The 22,248-nt window shown below is 35.9% G+C and overlaps 1 protein-coding gene across 1 annotated transcript in view; it reads right to left on the bottom strand.

The window, feature by feature from the left end:
- DLC1 (DLC1 Rho GTPase activating protein) overlaps window positions 1-22,248 on the bottom strand; it is a 215,476-nt gene that overhangs the window by 157,651 nt on the left and 35,577 nt on the right. Inside the window, exons 2-3 of the mRNA XM_010002489.1 lie at window positions 20,110-20,259; window positions 17,329-17,469 (exon numbers count right to left, since the gene is read on the bottom strand). Coding sequence (XP_010000791.1) covers window positions 17,329-17,469; window positions 20,110-20,259 — 291 coding nt within the window. The remainder of the gene's footprint in view (window positions 1-17,328; window positions 17,470-20,109; window positions 20,260-22,248) is intronic.

Below are 22,248 nucleotides of genomic sequence, written 5' to 3'. Positions count from 1 at the left end.
ATAAAAATATGCATTAAAGATTTCGTTATACGATGACTGGTATATTTGTTAAATTAGCTCCTATATTTTAGTAGCTACTACTGTGTTCAAGTCACGGATCACAAGACTGAAGCGTAGTTTTATCACTGCATGCTTACACGCTCAATTTTTTACAAGATTAGGGTCTGAAAGGTCATTTATTTCCCTATAGCAATCTTTTATGCTACTACTATACAGCAACCTAGCATACTCACTGTAACGTGGTCATTAAAGGTAATAGTCAAAGGAGACTTAACAGAAAAAGAGCATTTCTTAACTATGTTATCACTGTGACTTAACAAAAAAATATTTAAAACTTAATCGTGTAAGTATGTTCTCACACTAATACCAATTAATGCCAAAACACAGAGCTGAAAGCATAAAAGGTATGCTAACTGGAAGGGATCTTCTGCCTCTGTGGTGATTAACTCCACCTACACCATTTGCAAGAGATTAAGGAAGTTTAGAATTAGAAAACACATGTGTTACACAAGGATGGTAGACCAAAAGAGCACGCTGACAGGCAGACACCCATGAAAGGATGCCTTGGAATTTATCTCCCAGCTTTCACTCCACCCAGTAGCCTGGACAGCAGCAGCAGGAGACCTGATCGGGCTCACGTTCTGCAGGGCCCTGCAGCAGAAACGCTGATGACCCCAAGTGATTAAGGGTCAGCAAACTCCAGCCTGGAGCAACTGTTCTGTGAACTTTGGCACATTCTGAATCGGCTCCTGCTGGTTTGTTGCCTTTGGCCCTTATCTTGCAGTTTAGCAAGGATTGTGAAATTCTGAGTAAAGTTACAAGACCGATTGGGTCTGTCTTTGTGACTCAAGGTCTTGCTTTTAAAATGTTCTAAGTCTTCAAAATTCCTTTGGCAAATACTCTAATCTATCAGCTAAACATTTTCCAATAGGTGTGTCAAAGGACCAACAACAACAAAAAAATTCTATAAATATCATGTGGGGGCAGGGAAACATTATCAGAATTTCTCTGTGGAAAAACTACCAGCATTCATATATGTGCACAAGCTTCAGCCCATAATTGAGAAAACTCTACTTTGAATTTAGTACTGTGTGTTGTTCTTAGATGGATGGAGCTACTACAGAAAAGTACAAATATCTTTGGAACAGGAAAAGAAAGAGAGGAAAAGAAGAGGAGCTGCCCACTTTCAAAAGTACTTGTAAGTCTAAACCTCATTGACTTCCAAATATCCAAGTTGCCTACACAAAAGGACTTCAGTCAATTAGACTTCTGAAAATTTTGCTGGGAATTTTGTTTTCAAGGCAGAACTTAGGCTTTTGGAATAAATTAATCTTTCTCCTTAAAGTTACAAGGAGTAGAACATATAATTCCCAGATTCCTTTTGTCTTGGCAATGTTTTTTTCTGCCATTGAGGTTGCTCTGGTGCTGTAATGGAATACTTAATGAAATAAAGATCTTCAGTGAGAGGTAGTAATGAGTAGACACATAAATAAAAAGGGTGCAGAAGTAACAAGATTAAATATTAAGCTTGTCTCTATTTCTTGGAAAGAGGCATCTCAGTTCAAATAAGGAAATCTCTATATTCAAATATTTCAAGAGACCTGTGGCTTCTTTCAACATACTTTGAGATGTAAACCTAATCAGATTCAGCTAAATAGTCCTAGTCCTTCTCCCTTGATCTTTCCCCACAAAAAAGGTACTTCCTACTTGTAGTGTATATTTTAACAGTAATTTTCTCTTCCTTCCCTCCCTCCTCTTCTTCTGAGCAACCAGGACCAGGTAATAAAAAATTCATGGGAAAAACTTTGTTCTTTTGCTTTTCTACTTACCTGGAGTAATTCCTGGAGAACTTCTTCTTCTAGCAAAGCACTTTGGAAGACCACTCAAGTCAAGGTTTTAAGTGTCTATGGTCAGATTACTGAATACATAGCCAAGACATACCAAGGCATTTTCAAAATGAACCCAGAAGTATAAAACTTAGTGAAAACTGTTCAGCTACAGAGGTAACACAAGCAGATAGAGCAACAGGGTTTTCCTTCCTGGAAATCTTAGTCATAGAGGTCACATGAGATGCAATTAACAACATTCAGTGGCAGGTAATTGCCTTGTATTTGTTCAGTTCAAGAGCAGTCTACTTCTGCCTTTAAAAATCTAAGTGTTTTTTTTTTTTTTTAAATATCTGTCGTTCTAATAATTTTCAGAAGTTAATACTTAGTGGCTCAATTAAAAAGACAATTTTGAACAATTGCATGTCCTCCTGAAGTGCAGGATGACTTCTATGTACCCAGAGTATTTAAATTTTAAAATATAGTCCTTAAATATCTTTTTTAACATGGAATCTACATGCGTTAATTTTCCTTTCTTAAAATTTCTGTGATTCCAAAAGTTTATCCACAGGATGTACTCAACAATGTGAGATACTCAATGAAGATTTTTTCCTCTCCCAAGAATACAAAGATCTCAAAACATTCTGAAATCCCTAAGCATGTTGAAACACCACTCTGTGACAGCAACAGCAAAACTGGATCTTCCTCAAACAGCTTTTGTATTGGCAAAACAGCAAATAATTGGAAAAAGTACATGTGACTGTGTAGCAAAACTTCTCAATGAGCCAAAATAGTTCAGTTTTTATGGTCTGGAAGCTGGATATAAAATTGGCTGTATTACTCTCTCACATTTTTACTATCTGCCTCATGCCTATCACCTCACTAATTCTCCAATGAGATACTGAATTGCTAAACTATTTGTTCAGTCAACGTATCAACTGTGTGTGCTTATTATGTGAATAAACTCGTTGCTCCTGTTCAGCTGAAAGGTTTATACTAAATTTGACTTTTTCTAGATAAACCTGCCAATTGCAGCAAGTGCTGAATTTTAAATGTTATTATAAAGCTCTTTAAGACTTCCAAGTAGATGTATCTTTGCCAATCATTTGAGATGTTTTGAAACTCATCACCTTTTAAAGAAACAGTATATTTGATCTCACATTTATCTAATCTCCCATACAGTCCTCAATACTCATAAGCTGTGTTGAACACTCCTATAATTATACTACTGCAATATAAAGTATACTGAATGGAGAGTTACAATTTTGTAAAGAGAGTGATACCATTTTGCAGGATCATGGACTATTGAGAGATTGTCATCTACTCCTCTCCTTTCTCTGAAATGAAATCCTACTTTCTTTTCACATTGCAGTAGTCAGTCTCAATGGCCTGTAATTCCTCACTGGCTGCCTGACATGGGGTTTTGTTCACCCAACAAACTACTATGGAGGAATAAACTTCCCATTCCAGTGCCTTTCACATACAGACCATATTGTCTTTCCATACTGGAAACCCAAAACTTCAGAAAGACTTTTGAAGACCAAAGGATCTCCCTACATTCCATCTTGAGCAGTACTGTATTTGCCTTTCTGAATCCTGTATGGCAATACATTAATTATTAATATATACATAATGTATTGAGTATTATTTAATACACAGTAATCATATTTCACTCTTTATTGGGTGGTAGAATACAGGGATCCTTCAAGTACCATTATACGTGGTTTGGATTTTACTTGTCTTTAAAAATATGGATAGTACAAAAATACCATAAAGACTGTTCAGTAAGAGAAGGTAATTAGAACAACATTTCAAAGCTATGTTTTAGGGAATAAAGCCAGACAAACAAAAAACTTTGTTAGTCTCTATGCTGGAATACAGAAAGGTTCAAAGTATGGTAGTTAATCTGAAGGGAAAAAAAAAAAAGTGGCAACACACTGGAATGTACAGTTTCTATTTATAGAAAGCCCAACAAACTAGAAGCCCATGCCATTCAATTAACAATTTACAACACCTTCATTGTATAGTGCAGTGCAGAAAGTGGAAAGCTGTTTCATTTCTGTATTTTCAGACGTGTGTCATTTCCAACTCCATATTTAATAGCGTGTGACTGCCTGAAGGGGTGAGATCAGAATGTGTGGCATGTCTCACTGGGAGGAATTTTGTGCATTAAAAAACCCCAAATCAAGCTTTTTCAACTATTACACAGAGAGCTAACCAGTTCCCTTGCTCCCACCCTGGCTTTTAAGACCAAGAAAAAGAAAAGGGGAGGGGAAGAAAAGAGCAGAAAAAAAGAGAAGGAAAGCACGGAGTAAGACACAGGAGAGAGCAAAGGACAGTGAGACAGACTGGGTAGGAGACAGAGAGAAAGAGAGTGCAGGAGCAAGAAAATTCCTTATGAGAGTGGCGTATGTAAAGGACAACAAGAAATGGTTTCCATGATGTCACTCACAGCATGCCTGTATCTGGAAAAGTGCTTGAAAAGGCAGACATGGATTTCTTCCATGCCAGTGATGCAAACTATTCATGGCACATTTTCAAACCATGTTCCAGGAGTAAAGAGTGCTGTGTATGAAGCATGAAAGAAGATAATCTAGATATTTATTCACTACCAACAAGCTGATTTGACTGAGCTGGTAATTTAGATCTTTCCAATTGCTGTTTAACATTTAGAATTCAGTTTTTCCAATTTCCTCCTACTTTGCAAGCTGCTTCCTCTCTCCTCCCCCACCCTTCTTTGCCTCTTTCTGCTTTCATCTCTCATCCCTTCAAGAAGCTGATGCAAGGTTTTTTTCTTCCTTCATGTGCATGCTTCTACTTTTCTGTTCTCTCCATCTACTGGTAGAGAGATTAAACTGTTGCTACTTTTCTAACTCAAATTCTCCATATTCGTCCCCATGCTCTGCACTCTTTTACTTGTCTTGGACTCAAGCCTGAAATTTCTTCTTAGATAAAACACAGGAAATTCTCACCAAAAGGCATATTTACATATTACATCATTTCTTTCCCCTTTAACAGAGCTTTTCCTTCTTGAGATTTTGCATCTTCCCTCTTCAGCTAAATGCACATGATTTCAGACATCACAAATCCACAAAAGAGTCACTTAAGCTGACAGTACACTTAAAATAACCACAGCTGCAGGTGAAGACGTGGATTTATGGAGCCTACATTCAGTACTAACAAGACTCACAACATAGGCAACAATTATTAGTGATGTCCTTGTCCCCAAGAGGACTGGTCTTCAGCCCATGGCCTGGAAAATATACCTATGTCTGCTGTAAATGCTAAAATTTTTTCTACCATGTTCAATTCACAGGTAGACATGTTATCCAGCTGCATGTAAGAAGAGAAGTAATTCAAATGCTTATGGGATAGGCAAAGCTGCAGCTGCAGTCACACCAGTGAACTTCTGAGTACTGATTTGGTGAAAGACACCCATGGACAACAGAGAAGAGAAAGTATACTTTTGGAGAAGGGTGGATATGATTTGGTGTTCATAACTGTCCCAACTTAAATGCAAGATGCAAATCCAGCAAAGTCAGGAATATAGACAAGTCAAAGAAAACAGAAGAAAAAGTGGATAAAAATTTTTTAAAAAAGGAAAAAAAGAGATAAAAGGTGAAAGAGAACAAAGAAAAAAGAAAACAAAAAGGAAGGGAAAAAAGAAAAAAAAAACAGGGAAAAAAAAAGATTAAAAAAAGGCCACTTTGAAGAGTCAGGAGAATAGCTAAGCTAAAGTAAACAAGAATTTAAAAATAATTCTGCTTTTCCTCATTTTTAGATGCACAATTCTGCCAAAAGGCATTTGAATTCCATAACATCTCAACATGGGCCAAAGTCCCACCAACCACCAAACTTTTGGACATAAATATTAGGAGATCAGGTGAAAACAGTTTTACAGTAATCAACAATACAGTAAATAGAACAGTTCCAATCTTGACAGGACAGCATCTTCAATATCAGTCCAAATGGCCACTAATAGCTATTATCAATCTAAGGATTAGCACAATTGGATTCTTAAAGCAGTATGTTTCTTGGTAGTTTTTAAGCTGCTCAGATGTGATTTCCATACTGGCAACCAGAGTGCATCTCACCTGCTCTGCATGACAATGCTAGCATGGGTGAGCTGGGTTATCTGAATCTCCTCCTGTTATGAATGTCATGCAATAGAACAGAAATGAAGCAGTATTGCCTGGGACACAACTGCACCTCTAAACCAGCATTACCTCACAAATGAACTCCTGATGTGACACTGTTTGCTTCATCTTCAAAACACATCGAGCTTTCCCTTCTCTTGAAATGTTGAGGGATAAGGCAAGGGTTGTGGAGGGTTGAGTGAGGTTGTGGAGTCTCCTTCATTGGAGACATTCAAAACCCACCTGGATGTGTTCCTGTGTGATGTGCTCTAGGTGACCCTGCTCTGACAGGGGGGGTTGGACTAGATGATCTTTCAAGGTCCCTTCCAACTCCTAGGATTCTATGAAGGGTAGTGTGGATCTCAGTCCACAAGATGATTTCCACTCTTTGCTATTTAGTTTGACTGCTTCTCTTAATCTAATTCTTAGCAAGATGTAATAAGCACTCAGGGAGTCTGATAGAGAAACAATGGATTTCTTCATAGGCTATCCAAAACCAAAACTGAAGTTGCCCTGGGCAAATTAAAAGTTAACTAACAAATCAGCATCTAAAAACAGTTTATGCTAGCTGAAGGTCTTGTGCAACACTGTTGGACTGAATAAAGTTGCAGCCTTTTGTCACCTATTGGTCTATTGGCAATTTTTTTTTTTTTTTTTTTTTTTTTTTTTTCACAGGTTTAAAGCCCTTAAGCCCCAGTTCCCAGAAAATCTGCAACCTAGTTTTCTGCAGCTAGTCTCCAAGTAGCTTTCTCCCGTTCTACTCCTTCACAATCTCCAGAAAGGAGACCTTCCTTTTCTGGAGCCCTTTTTCCTTTGTTCTGGAGATTTTTAGATATCCTGTTGAGTTATTACTGAATAGGATGGAAACAGCCACCAATCTATTAATACTTCTTTATCCATGGTCTTTAACAGAGGCTTTCACACAGGATGCGTTCTGCTGATTTTAACAAAATAAGGTGCTTTTCAACACTATGTTAATGATTTACATAATTAAAAATCCTTACACTCTAGTCTTCTGCATGTAGTGAAATTTAACCCACACCATCTCTTCCAATTCTTTCCCTTCAAGGAGACAGAATTCTAAAACTGGTGATGTGTACAGATGTAATAATTGATTCAATACATCTCAGCCCAATTTTAACTGGAGATTTCAGTTTCCTTAATTTCAACAGAGTTTCCTTGTAATGTTTCGCATTTATTACTTGTTCTGAAATGCTCTGTCAACCATGAAGCAGAGAAGGTGTGTGTCACTAGGACAAGTTATCTTGAGGTAAAGCTCTATGCAGGAGAAATAACTTCCATGTAAGATAAATAATCCATGCAAGAGCTTCCATGACCAGGTGTCTGTGGTTCAGAGAACGTCTGCAGATGTACGGGATCAGTCTAGACTATTTTTGTCCCCCCAAGGCCTGTAGCAGATTAGAGGGTATGTATAAAAACATGGCAATCCCTATGGTAGTACAGGACACATGCACTGCAAACAGCAGCCCCAGTGCTTCGAAGAGGCTGGCAAACTGTGGCTCTGGAGTCAAATGCAACTCCTGCATTGGGATTTCATCACATGACTGACAAAAAGATTGCAAGGACAATGAGCAGAAGCTTCTATCTGTTTTGATGGATTATAAACCTTTTTCCAAAAATTGTCCAAGCATTTTTGAGATCAGTTTATTTTTACCTTCCAAAATGTCAATAAATTCCAGATTTAACCTTTAAAAAGTCTGTTCTTTGTGTTCAAGAATTTTTAAGTGGTTACTCCCTATGTGTCTTATCACTACCTATTATCAGCTTCAGTAGTGATCTTTTTTGCAGTTGTTGGTTCATACCAAAACTAATGTAACTCCATTTGGATGTATACACCTCTGCATTACAGCAATTTAAACAATAAACCCAACAATTCTATTCATAAAACTGCTTAGTGAACTTTGTTTTTTTCTTGAAGGAAAAGAAATTCTTTATGCTGTTGATATTAAGAATGAGTTCAAATCTTTTTCAGCAATTTTCCACAAACAGGCTCCTAACTGACAGTGATTTTGAAATGTTGCCAATCTTTGTTCATGCATGCAATAACATGCATGATCTGCATTATGGGATTCAAGTTCTTCAATGGAGAGATGCAGAACGTGGGTTACATGCTGACAGAGAAAATTTACTAAGTTGTTTGCTTTTTTTTTTTTTTTAAAGGAAAAAGATATAACTGTCATGTAAGATTTTCTTGGCAGGTACTGAAAAAAAAGTTAAAATTCCTTGTTGACATACAGTTAAACATACTCAAGTAACTTCAAGGAAAAATGAGGAAACTTGGTAGGGATTCAACTCAGTCCATATGGACTGAAGAGAAACTTGCACAGAAGAGAAACTTGCACTCAATTTACCAGGCAATAAAACTGGAGAAAAAATGGGGACATTTCATGTAGTTTCTGACATTCAGAACAGATTGCCAGGGAAAGCAAAGCTCAGCAAACTCTCAAAATTTCAGCCTCAACTATCTTCATATCAGAGTTGTTTAAGTTAAAAGAGACAGTGATATCCTGTCATTCTATCAAACCTACTATTTCTGAATGGCTAGAGAAACTGACCCTTCTCCTACTGATTTCATATGAGACAAGGATTTATTTATGAAGAGCAATATTTTTTGATAAGTGGTAACTTTTCTTTAAGTGTAAATACATTGAAGTTTACACAAAGTGTGAAGTTGCTTGCTTCCATCACAGGTTCGTAACTACTAAAGCAGGCTGAATCCCTGTGCTAAATACTGCCGGTCTGCTAAATCAGCCTAGAGCTGAGAAAACAAAGTATTGAACATAGTGTCAAAGTAAGCCCATCTAAAATCTGCAATTTGCTGTGTTGACAGTTCTTTAGGCTCTTCACCTTAAACTAAAGGAAATTCAGTTATTCTGCAGAACTCCCATTTCTTAATGAATTATTCACAGTGACAATATCTACCTTCTGTTTCCATCACCATAATATTAGAGCTAACTCTTAAGCCTGATAGTTATAAATAGGTTTTAGAAGAAATAAGGCATTTATTTATAATTTTCACCAGAAAGGTACTAGTAAATGAGACAGTATATACATATCCACTAACCATGGGGAAGACAAGACACCTGGCAGTAAGTTTGCCATCATGAGTGGTCTTGATTTGACTGAAAGGGGTGCAAATAACTAAACAGGCTATTTTATCCGTGGATAATAAACTAACCTTTTTTCCTCAGTGCTAACTCCTTGCAAATTGACATCTGCATATTTCTTTACTTTCACAAAATAAGCAATAATTTGGGAATGACATTCCAGTCAATAGATGACACAGAAATCTTCACTCACACTTCTCAGATGAAGTATCTGGTTATCAAAGTCAGAATGTGTAATTTCTAAATATTGACTGAAAGACTAACAACTAATTAAAACTGCTTTATTTATGCATACCACTGCTTTTCTTAGATATTACACAGAACAGTCCCCACTACTGATGTAATCTATCACATGAATCTTCTTCAATACTGATCTTCAAATAACAAGGACTGAGCTATGTTATTAAGAATAACAGATCCATGATCACAAATGCTCTTTACAAGACCTGAGCCATGTTATTTAACTTTGCATCAAAAGTGATGTTCCTTTTTTAAAAGAAAAAAAAAAAAAAAGTTGTAGTGCATTTACCTAGAAATTTTGTTCAAACTTTTTCTTCTTTTTTTTTTCTTTTTTTTTTTTTTTTAACTTTTACTTTTTTGTATTTTTTTTTGCGAGTGTCTACCTCTTTGTAGAATGAGCCTCAGTTCTGCCCTAGACAATCCTGGGATGCATAACAGTTAGTCATAGGCAGAATCTTACGTTGATGGGTTGTGGGATTTTTAGATATCATATTAATTAGTTTTTAAAAAGTACTAAAATTCAGAATACATTTTCTGAGTAAATTGTTTTTTACTACTGGTAAGTTTTTCTAAGACACCTCTATTTGTAAACTAAACAAAAAATGTATTTATTTATTTATTTTTCCCCCAGTTTAAAGTATTGCTCTGAACTCTTTGTATTTCACATCCAGCTCTTATGAAACTTCTGCATCCCAGACACCTTCTACACTGAAATTCAGCATATCATTATGAAGAAGCTTGACACAATTTTTAGACTATTGTGCTTGGCAGGATTGAAGTCACCATGTTATCTAACTGGTACATTGTGGCAGTCATATAATTGACACATAGAACTCACTGTCTTGACTTTTGTAAGACAGGGCACTAGCAGTTCTTCTAGGCATCATACATTCGTTTGGAACCAGAGAACATATATGGCTCTCACTTATACCATGAGCATAAACGCAAACACAGGCTGCCCTGTGGCAAATGTCAACATAATCATTACTCACTGATCAATGAAGCATGAGTCAGCTCTTTGAATAAAGAGTCATAGGTAAACTTCATGAGGTAAATTGCATGAGGCAAACCACCTCGTGTTTGGAAAGGTCATTTGGAATTTCTTTGTGTTTTTTAAGACACCAGACACGTGGCATTGGGAAGGAGTATTCTATGTGCATGTGGTAATTCATTCTGATCATTAAACCTTTCTACTCTGACATAAGGCTTTAATTCTGAAAAAATCATATCCACATACCCATGCATGGGACACTTCTCACATGCCCAGTCTTGTTGATTTAGACAAATTTACTCCTATGAGAAAATGCATTTACCTGATTGCAAGTGAGATTTAAAGAAAAAAAACTAAACTGAGGCCAAAGCTTGAAATTGTATGACCTTGTATGATTTATATCTTTGACCTTCATATAATTTGTTCGTAGAGAACTTGGAAAGCTTGCTTTCTCTGCATCTGCTCATGGTCATATGACAACAATACAAGTGATTTCCTGCTATTAAACCTTGAGTATTTAAATTTAAGCTACATAGAAAGATTTTAGATTCCCTAGCACAGCAGCATTCCTATAAGTGGCCAAAAATGGTAATTCCCCCAGCTTTTTCAGCTCATGCAGAAAAGATGGAAGATCTTAGCCCATACTAGGCAAACATAATCTTAACACATTAGACCAAAACACATATAAGCTTGATATCTTTAAATATAAATACACCTTTGCTCACGCTTTTCTATTAAACTACTTGAATATTCACAACTTCAGGTATGATTATCTGCTGATTGTGAATTTTTCTTACAGAGAAGAAGTTTCCTAGTCTCAAACACGAGAGGATTGAATAAAATGAGAAAGGATGAAAATCACTCTGGATTTTGCAAAACAGAGACTTTCTCCCAGGGAGGTTCTGCAATACCCGGTATTTTTTTTTCCCAGTTGTGTCCAATATGCACCGTGCCCACAGGAACCACAGCTCTCTAGTATAACAGAGCTAATGCTCTTGAACCTGCATGCCTCCTACAGTGGTACACATGCAGTTGTGATGTTATGTCGGGTCAGTAACTATGTAGCTGGCTGAAAACAGGATACAATTTTATGAATACCAGCACTTAATGTATAAATAAATTATTGCATGTGTGAATATCAAATGAGAACTTCCTAAAATGAAACTTACAGTTTTTTGTTGATGGGTTGTTGATCAACAATTTTTGAAACATCTTTAATCCATTAGAGCTGTTTTTTCCTCCTTTACTGTAAAATCTTTTTTTTTTAAGGACTAAATGGAACTTTAAAAATATTTCTACAAACATCCCCACCTGCTATAATTTCCATTAAAATTTAATTCCCACAGAGAAATGTCAACCTTCAGTCAATAACTTCTTATGAATATTTGGAATGCATCTGTACAAGATGCCTCTCCCTCAGTATGTTCGATTATTAAATGTTTTAACCAGTATGACTGCCTGATATGATTTAAGTGCCTGATACCCCTTGCCCAGTGCCGTTCATTTACAAGAGTAAGGCAGCAGATGGCAGTACGCAGTGACAAAACGTACTGCACATTAGAAATAGTAACGACTAGCAATGTTACTGCTGAAGAAGTAATAAACTTTTGCTTCTGTTTAAAAGAAATGGTTATTGTACATAACCAGACTGATACAGCCTTGAAGATAATGTGAGCAACTCTACAGAAAGGAGAAAGACATGAGAAAAAAAAATCTGTATAAACATAGCTGCTATAAATGGGTTTCAAGAAGAGTCAGAAATGTAAACTTGATGTCTTGGAAAAACTCAGAAGTCTTTGTGATTAGCACTTCACAAGTTGAGTATGTAGTCTGAGTTCCAATATTGTGTTGAGATCAAAATCTGGAAACAAAAGTGGAGAGTCTAAAATGTGTATTTTCTGGAGCTATATATTGAAACTATATAAAATTGCAAACCATTTCTTGTACTGTGAGCTTCCATACACTTTGATCACTCATGAATCATTACTAAGGAACAGAGAGAGAGAGACATAGAGAGAGATTGTCCCTGACCAGAGCAGCACTGTAAAAACTGTCATTATTTTGTAGGGTGAAATAGCAGGCTGTTAGAAATTAAAAGTATGTTTGTGTCAAAATTTCCTTTCATAATTAATTATCTTACCCTATCTTCTAAGCCACCTTTTAAAATACATTGATATGAAAGGCAGTACTAAACTTAATCAACATGGTCAAATTCTGAAGTCTCTCCTTCTGTTAGTAAAAGTTCTTAAGTTTTGAATAAACTATGTTTTAATTAATGTTGCACAGTAAGATTCTTATTCCCTAGTGCAAGTGGCATGACCCACTGTGAAAAATTTGTCTGCACAAATTCATCGACATATTCCGTGTGTGTTCGCACACTTCATAGTTAATGGAAATTGCCATAAAACATAATGCAGTGGTGAAAAGAAACATTTTGAATAGTTGCTGCCCTGATAATTCTTTAGGAATATTTAATTCTGAAATTAAGGTTTTCTTGTACTTACCATATTTCTTAGCTTAATTTAATAAGTTAAAAAAACAGTGTAGTAAAGTATTAAGAAACTTGAACTCTATTTCTTAATGTACATATCTATAAATCAGTCTTTACAGAATGATTTGTCTTCCTCTAAACAGCTGAAATCTTAAAATATAACATTAATCAAAAGCATATGTGAAAGGTTTGATTATTATAGTACATACAAATGAACTGTTTTCTGAACTGTAATCCAAATAATATGACCTTTTATCCAGTAACCAGATTTGCAAAAATGGACTCGTGAGCTCATCCAGGGCTTCAGTGAAATCAGTGTCTGCACCTGAACCCTATTCTAGTGCATAGCCCAAGTAGATAATTTTGTTTTGCAGGCAGAACTGGTGCCTAAAATCACTTTAAGAAATGAATGCATGTTAAACGATTCATTACAGCTAATCTGAAAAACAATCTTCTCCTAGATACAAGCTCTTTCATGGTAATAGATTTCTGATTACCTTTGCACAGTGTGATTAAGGCTAAGCTGGACCCTGTTGTAGCAAGGGGGATAGGACTGCCAAGAAAAGCAGAAGAAAATGATCACAGCTGGTTTTTTTCACCTGAGCAGAAAATAGATAGGCTTTGCAGAACAGATGTTCAAGGACAAAAATTTGGCTACAATTTTAGACCTTAGTTGCTATTGTCCTTTAGCCAATTTTCTATATTTAGGGAAAAAAAAGGCAATGATAGTTGATTCAAGCTTTTAACTGAGTGCTGGAAAAGGCTATTTTAACTCATATTTGTTATTAAAATACATTTTTAATTTTGCAACCACATATTGTTTTTATAATAATCAAGTAAATAAATTCTGGTCTTTATTGTTGAACAATATTCTAAGCATCCAGATGTGTGACATTAGTTTGTAGAAGGCAATGACATGTAGGATATTTACATTCCTGGCTCTCCAAATCCAGACCAGACACTCCCATTTTCCATGGTTTGCCACTGGGGCAAAATCCTGTTGATATCATATTTTTTTAAGCTCCCATGTGATTAATGTTTAACAAATGTATATGTTTGACTATTAATACTAAATAATTATTGTCTATTTTGGAGGCTGATGAATAAAAACCCAGAACATAGAGATGTGCTAATTATAGAAACATGGACATTCCTTACTCTGTAAACATAAGATAAAGATGCCAAACACATTTCTTGCTATCCGATCCTAAATTATATGAAAAATATACCTGCTCAAACATGTGAATCCTTATTTCACAAGGATTGTCCATTTGTGTACCTTGCCAAACGTGGATTTTGAGTTAGTTTTTATACTTCAGACCAAATACTCTATTGATCACATTATGCTATTTTACCCTGACCATGAAATGTAATGGTGGCAGATTCCTAAATTTAAGATGAAGATTATTCAACTGTATACTTCTCAGAAGCCCAAAATACCATGCACATCTACATATTGAAGGCTTTCATGCTCCACCCTGAAGAATGATAGAAAAGCCTTTCTATAGAAATACTTTTTTATAATGCTCTTGGGAGAATCCTACTCTTCTTCTTCATGTCTGTGTTCGGAAAAGAGTACTCTGTGTGCATATGCATGTATATATATGCTTATATATGTGTGTATTGTACTCATGCGTTCACACTGACAAGAATGTATTTGACTATCCATAAGTGAATTTTTATGAAAATCTTTTGTATTTAAACACCTTCCCCCCCCCATTTTCTTTAACAGAACAGCTATTATTTGCAAATAAAAGTATAATTGATGCTGAATTTTAAATACTATTCCAAATACCTCTGCTAGTGAAAAGCTTAGTGTTTCCTAAAATCTGCTCATGAAAATTTAAAATGTCCTACTTTTCAGTAAAGGGATTACTGAATCAAATTCTGCTTATGGGTATTCCGGAATATTGTGACAATGTTAGGTATTTTATATTAAATCCTTAAAAATTTGAATTAACTTGAATGGACATAGTTTGTCTATACAAACACCACACTTTAAGGATTTTTACAGGTGATGTCCACATGAAAGTTATCTTTACTGAGACATCCTGGGTGTCTGTCCTGGGCACTGCTTCAAGGAGATGCCATTCAACATACTCTTTTAAAAAAATTCATTCTGACTAGAGCCCAATGCTAAATATGACAAGAAGGACAGAGGAACCAGTATGGGTTTTCAGTCAAGCATCTAGCAGCAGACTAGTGAGCCATGCAGAAGAGACAAACAAGAGGGCTAGAAATACGCAAAGGTGAGAACTAAGGGTGGTTTTCTCCTAGTGTGTTCCAAGAAAATATATCCTTTCAAATAAAGTTTGTAGATAGAGAAGCAGCCGAAGTTTTAAAGTTTGAAGCACTCAGTTTGTGGATCTGAAGTGTATGCAGTATAAACAACCTGAAAGCCCCAAACCAAAAAGGAATAGAATATATCTAAGAACATTATTTTCCCCAGTTTGCAGGAGATTTATGTCTGAGCAAAAATGATCCACATTTTTGTACTTATAAAACTTACTTTGTTAAAAATAAAATATAGTCTTTAGTCTTTATCTGAACATACTAAAGAGAACCCATGCCAATTCTCACTATAGAATGTGGTGAGTTGCAGAATGTGAAACTTCAGGAAAGAGAATTGAGTATGGAGGAAATTCAGCTTTACTTATCAAAAAAGTTAACAAAAGATGAGTCAGGATTGTAGATCTACAACCCACTTTTTTGAATATTCACAGTTACTCTAAAAAGTAAATGAAAAAAAAAAAACACATCTCCCCAAAATAATGCGAATTTTAAAATACATAACAAAGCAATACTCACAGATATGTTCAGCATGATACATCCATCACAGCAAAAGTCAAAGAAATATTATTAAAGATGAATTAGCACATTATATCTAATTCCAAAGGAAGTGATCCACACTTTTGCAAAGTCAGGTGTTAAGAGTTCCCCAAATATTAGTAGAGAAACCTAAAATTATAGGGGATGTTTAATACGTTAAAGCTTGTCTGTGCTCTTCTCAGGATCTGGCAAATGGGATATTACCTTCCAGCATAACATACGTACTTATTTGAGAATCTGTGTTGCACTGTATGTAATGACAGAGTCCAGAGCTCTCTATTTGCTATAGTTATGCACTCATGATAAATTACACCTGAATTTATTTTTGTACAAGTGAACAAGTCTAAATGTGAATGTTTATTACAACTTTTGTTACTGCCTCAATCGAAGGCATTAGTTAACTTACTATTATTGCAGTGCAGTGACAGTTGCCTTCTATTTTACTTTTTATGAAGTTGTTATAAACATATGTATTTATGCTAACCACATTTATATTTTAGTATTTTATCCTACATTTTATTCTGGTCTAGTTAGCACCAGTGGCTGAATTAATGAACAGATGGAGAAGTTATGCCAAGACTTTTCAGCCTGGGTGAAGTTCAGAAGAGCCTGCTTTTCTCTGCTTCATGGGGTAGTGCAAACAACAATTGCAAGAGGGAAGAGAAAGTATGTCTGGAGTTTCTAGGCCATCCAAGCTTTTCTGCACATGCTAACAACTGAAGCATTACGAAGCAGGATTCTTCAGTGGATGGACAATGTCAAAGGAAAGGACCATACTCTTGCTAGGTGTATGTGTCTATAAATAGATACAGAAGGATGAGAGCTCCATTGCCTCTGATCTGAGAGGTAAACTGTGTATCAGTCTGCTTGAGAAACTGTTCTCCCAAAAGTCAGTTGCATGCAATAGAGTAACATGCATCAAGCAGGTACAGAAAGAATATATACAAGCAGATCCCTTGGCTGCTTTCAAGTATTTCACTCGCAGGACTTGCCTTCACACTGCATGATAAGAAAAACCTTATTTTGGGTACATTGCTATTATAATAATATTTTTTTTAAAGGAAGCTTATCAAGCTTATTGAGTACTCCTTGCCATGTCTGTGCTCTCAGACCTGCCCTTCCTTAAATTTTTGTGTGCACTGATACCTGCAGGAAAGTGTCTGCCTGCTCAAAGGCTTCCCTCTGATCTTCAGGGTGCAAAACTGCCTGCCAAATTTGGCCCAAGAATGACATTCACCTTCAGTAGGGTAATACCTCTGCTTGCATTACAGAACACATAAACCCCTCAAGACATCTAGAGTGACTGGGTTTGGGCATCACAAATCAAGGTTAAACGATTCAACTGTCTTTTTCTCTGGCTGAATCCTCCATGTGACTTGGAAAATACCACTTCAGGAACACGTATCTTCCAAAGTAAAACAGAATAGTGCCATTAATGTATTTTCTCACACAAAGCTCAGCTTATTATAATCATCAGCTGACAATAGTGTGTTTTTAAATGTGAAACTTCTAGGGTTGTTTTCCACTCTAATGGCACCTTGCAACAACCAGCATTATTAGTCCTTTTCTTTCAGCATCACACACAGATTGCATACAATCCCTGTAGCTGAATAGTAAAAAATATCTTTATTTCACTTCCAACCTGATATAATGAATAAGGTTAAGAAAACCTAATCTTTGTACTCACCCCAGCCTTTGGTTTAGCTCCAGAGCTAGCTGCAGAACAGGGAGCTGCTGGGTCAGGAGCTTGGATGTTAGGAGACAGGTTTGTTTGTGAGTGACTTACTGAAGCAACATCCACTCCGCTTTCAGAACCAGATTCAACATCCTGTAAAATAAATGTTTCAAGCCTCTTTAGTAAATTTGAACATATAAAAAAAATCTAGTTCTTATAAATAATGAAAGGATTTTGATAGGTTCACAGCAATAAATATACTTATATATTACTCTGTATAAGAGTAATCCATCTTATTCTTTTCAGTTTCCTACACATTCACTCACTGGCCTTTTCAATGTGATGGTTTGCATTAGCTGCTGTTCTGAAATTATGAATTATCACTAACATCAAAGCTGTAATTCCTCTAAATGCTAGAATGTAAAGCAAGAAAAATCAGTTTGGGGTTGCAGAAGTCTGACATTTTTCTCTGATGTTCAGTGCTTCCTGTGTGCTCCCACCTTCTGTCTCCAGCAGTGTTGCAAGCTCAGTGAACATCTGTAAACCATTACACAGCTGAAATGACATCACCATCCAGCAGTTTATACAATTCAGAGGTGCAGCTCCCTAGTTTTTTTTTTAATCAGCAGACACTTACCAACAAAATGCTATTTCTGGTTAAAATGCCCTTACTTCAAATGACACTGATTACATTCCTTTTCTGAGAATAAAAAGAAGAAATATGTAACGTTTTATTTTTGAGGAAGCAGAAATATAGTGTGTGCTTGATTTACTGTGTAGAGTGAGGGCAGGGGATTATACTGCTGGTAGATAAATTGTGACATCTATTTGCCAAAGAGCTGGTTATGTATAGAACCAGACATATTCTGTCAGGATTATTAGCTGAGCTGCAGCCTGTGTGAATACACCTACACATTACATAAAAAAAACCCTGAACCATTAACTCCAGCCAACTCCAAGCAGATAAAGCCTCAGTTTCCTAAAACCCGAGTTCCTAGAATAGGTGAAATATGGGGCAGAGGCACCTGAGGCATTCTGTCCATGCGAAAGAAATGGCAACCCTGTGATTCATTAATTCCAGTTAAGTCTCTTGTTTGCCAAACTGAAGCTGCCAATTAGACAGGTGCCTTGACACCAAGTGCACAATTGTGCTGTTTTCTGAAAAGGGTTAGAAACTAGAGAAAGCTGCTCTAGTAGGACCATGCATTTAAGTGAGGCATTTCCTACTAGTGAGTCCTCTGCAACATGAAGCATTGGGAAACAAGCAGAGCCATGAAAATACCTCTTTAAAAGTCAGCTTGGGTACACCTGCTCTTATAATCTCTTGCTTAGCAGACCTATACTGCTACAAAGCAAAGCCTTACTCTGCCCCATTACCTGTGTTTTTGCATCACATTGAAATGCTTTGTTGCTATAAAATCAATAAGAGACTGAACACAATGCACAAATATCCTCAAAATCAAATCTTTTGATCATCTGACTCGTAATACTCAAAGGCTCAAAAATTCCTAGAAAATCAGCGTCTATAAATCATGTAAGTATTATATAAATAATATAAATAGTATATATAACATATTTCAGAGAAACTGTCCTTCTGGAAGGTTGCTTTGCAGCATGGGAACAGGTACCATCTCTGATTATTGTGCAGGTTTGCTTCTACAGATTGCCCCACCTCCCTTTATTGCTGTAAAAAAATATCTAAAATGCTGGCCATCATTGGTGAAATATGGAGAACAGATGTTAACATTGTGTTTTAGCTTTCCTCTCCATCAGTACTCAAGGAGATACTGAGAGAATTTTGATATTCAGGATGAAATCGTTTAACTATTGCAAGTGTAATTGCTATTTCCTTTAAAAATTACATACAATCTTAAGCCAACCAATCCCACTGAAATTTAAATACAGCTTTTCACATCTACAGACCACTCCCTTGACTATATAGCAATCATAAAGTCTGACTTTAATAGGAAAACCCACTCATTATTTAAAACAAAACACCACTAACAAAAGCAAATGACCTGAATGTTAACCTAGAGATCTTGGGGCAGTATTTCTCAGGTTTCTTAAATTGAAAAACAGCTGCAGCACATGTGGGTAAAATTAACAGGAAGCTTGCATGAGAACACCTTGGGTCAGCCATTTCATGTTCCTCACAGTTACATGTGTAAACAGTTTTCAGCAAAAAAAAAAAGCATCAGTCATGTTTGTGAGCTGTCTAGTCTCCATTTGGGATACTCTCAGCAAATGGTTCTTACATTTAAATAAATAAGGTAATAAAATAAATTTCCATAATGAAAGTGCACAATTCTGTTCCAAATCTTAATTTGAACGACAGAGGATTTCACAAGTGTGCCTCTGCCAAAAATTTAATGGATCCTCCCACTAGCACAGAACAAGACCTGTAGCTCATACTTTCAGTGCTAACTAATGTCAAATGACACACACATGTGCTCTGAGACTGGTGTGATCCTGACTCTGAGCTGACTATGCACTTACAGTAAGGGATAATTAGGGAGTTAGACATTTTCTGAATCTTGTAATCTCTCTTTTTTTCATTTGGGAGCTCTGAAGCTCTCATTTATGAAATTATGCCAAATGGAAATAATGGATGCCAACATTGCTGCCTTCAAAACATAAATACACAAAAACATAAATACAAGACAAATTCTTTATGAAAAGAGCTTTAGTTCTGAAACCAAGGAGCTGATAAATGCAAGAACTGAAAGAAAAAAAAAAAAAGGAAGAAAACAGATTCCACTTGGAATAAAAAGAAAATTATACAAACTGACTTACAGGTATATGCCTCCTCTTGTATGTTGGGGTGCTGGATGGAGAAGAGCTTGCACTGAGAGCATTTTCAATATCCTGATCAAGCTGGTCCAGTTTCATAATTAACAGCACCATTGAATCAAGTCGTGATCTATCCCGATCTTCTGTTACTTCCTAAGGAACAGAATATACAATTGCTAAATCTGAAATGGAATTACTTGCAAAGAATAAGCTTAAATTAAGAAAACTCAGTTTCTTAATTTGGCATGAAAGTACATTGAATAATAAGCATGAAAACATTTTTTTTTTAGGAGGGGAAATATGAAAACTCCTACTGGTTGCTGTATGGTTTTCCACAATAGGAAGTTAGAAAATAGGAAGTTCCATTAACCCACTTAAAATAATATTTGTATAGATTCTTCTGAAAAAATGGAAGCAAAGATGCTGTAATTGTTTCACTGTGTCCAAGAAATAGGTAATAAACATGCCCCAAATGCCTTTTTTCTGGGTACACAGCAACTTGTCTAGTTGGAATTCTCTTAACCCATGTTTTATAGACTGCTTTCAAAGACATTGTAAAAAATGAATTAGATTATTTCTGCTAGAATTAAAGGAACTGTATTAATAAGATAGTCATATCTATGGTCTACATGGTCTTTATGAGATGACAGAGGTGACTGAAGGTTAGTTAACTAAATCTTAGAAAAGCAGAAATAAAAATATGTCAGGCCATAGCAGAGTTATGAACAATGTTCATAGCAAAGGCCAAACCCAGGAAAACTGTGTATTTCATTTTTTTATTACTACATAATATTTCAGGTTGGTTTGCTGAAAAAGCTGATGAATTTACAGGGCCTCTGGATGAACCTGAACTGAGTTTAAATTGACCCTGAGAGAATATTACCTCAAAACAATGTAGCAATCAGTGAAATGGGTTAAGTTTCACTTTCTTTAAAACTGAAAACACAGTGTCTCAAGGGTTTAATGGAAACTCCATCTATCTTCATTTTAACTGGTGTTAAACTGAAGTTTGCAAATAAAGAATGGTAACTTCATCTAGTCTGCATGGGTGCAGAAAGCCCAAGAAACAAATAAAGGTCTGCTAACACAGGAGACGTGACCTGCTTTATGGCATGGGGCTACGTTTGCCGTGTTTGGTGAGAATGTAGCCAGTTTACCTACCCAGAGGGGACTGGTGCTGCTACCAAAAGTAACCTCACAGACAGTTCCCTAAAAATGTATTTATTTCTATTATTTTTCCTTCAAAATATAGCACTGGAAAGGCTAATCAATCAAAAATTTACACTTGACTTAAAACCTAAAAGTTAATTGCCACACCACAACAAGTGTTGATGACTGGATGGGGATTTTCAGTTTGCTTGTTTCATGGTTTGTTTTTTTTTGTTGTTGTTTTTTGTTTGTTGTTTTTTCAGACTAGAGAAGAACAGGCACTTTACACTAAGACAAGTTTTTTAATTTTAATTTTTATTTTTCCAAAGCAAATCGTTTGAGTTATCCTGCCAAAAAATGTATAAACTTGTATAAACTGTTAAAATAGTACAAAACTGCTCTGCTTGTAGCAGATTGAGAATGCTGGAGAAGAATCTGCTGCAATGAAGAGGTCGCAAAATACTGCCCAAAGAGTCACTCAGACTTGACACAATGTGCTGGTTTTGCAGGTTAACATCTCTTTTCTGAAAGTAATAATATTACAGGTATGGAATTTATCTGTTGTGTTCAGAAGTCCCAGCAATGGTTCTCTTGTTCTAACTGACATCAACCTTGTCATGAGAAGTTTTATCATTTTAACTATAGCTTCTATTTTTACAATTTACTGAGTAACACAAGAATCACCATCTGCTAGTCCAGGGCACTAATGAATTGTGTATGTGAAAGCCTAAACACTATACAAAAAAATGAACATGTACATATAAAAAAGGCTAATTTTGAGTTGGAAATTCAATAAAACACACTAAATAAACAGTATCAGAAGATTAATTTATGTTTAGACAGTTTTAGTCTTGATATTATCTAATACATTTCCAAGACTTTTATAGCCTGTAATTTTTGTATCTCCCTTCTGAGACTTTATGACCTAAGTGTGATATACATAAAAGCCAGCAAGATATTAGTAATTAAATTGTTTTCTTTTGAAAACATAGT

The sequence above is a fragment of the Chaetura pelagica genome, unplaced genomic scaffold (genome assembly GCF_000747805.2).
Source record: "Chaetura pelagica isolate M959 unplaced genomic scaffold, ChaPel_1.0 scaffold67, whole genome shotgun sequence".
Taxonomy (NCBI): Eukaryota; Metazoa; Chordata; class Aves; order Apodiformes; family Apodidae; genus Chaetura; species Chaetura pelagica.
This window is presented reverse-complemented; position numbering and strand designations above follow the sequence as displayed.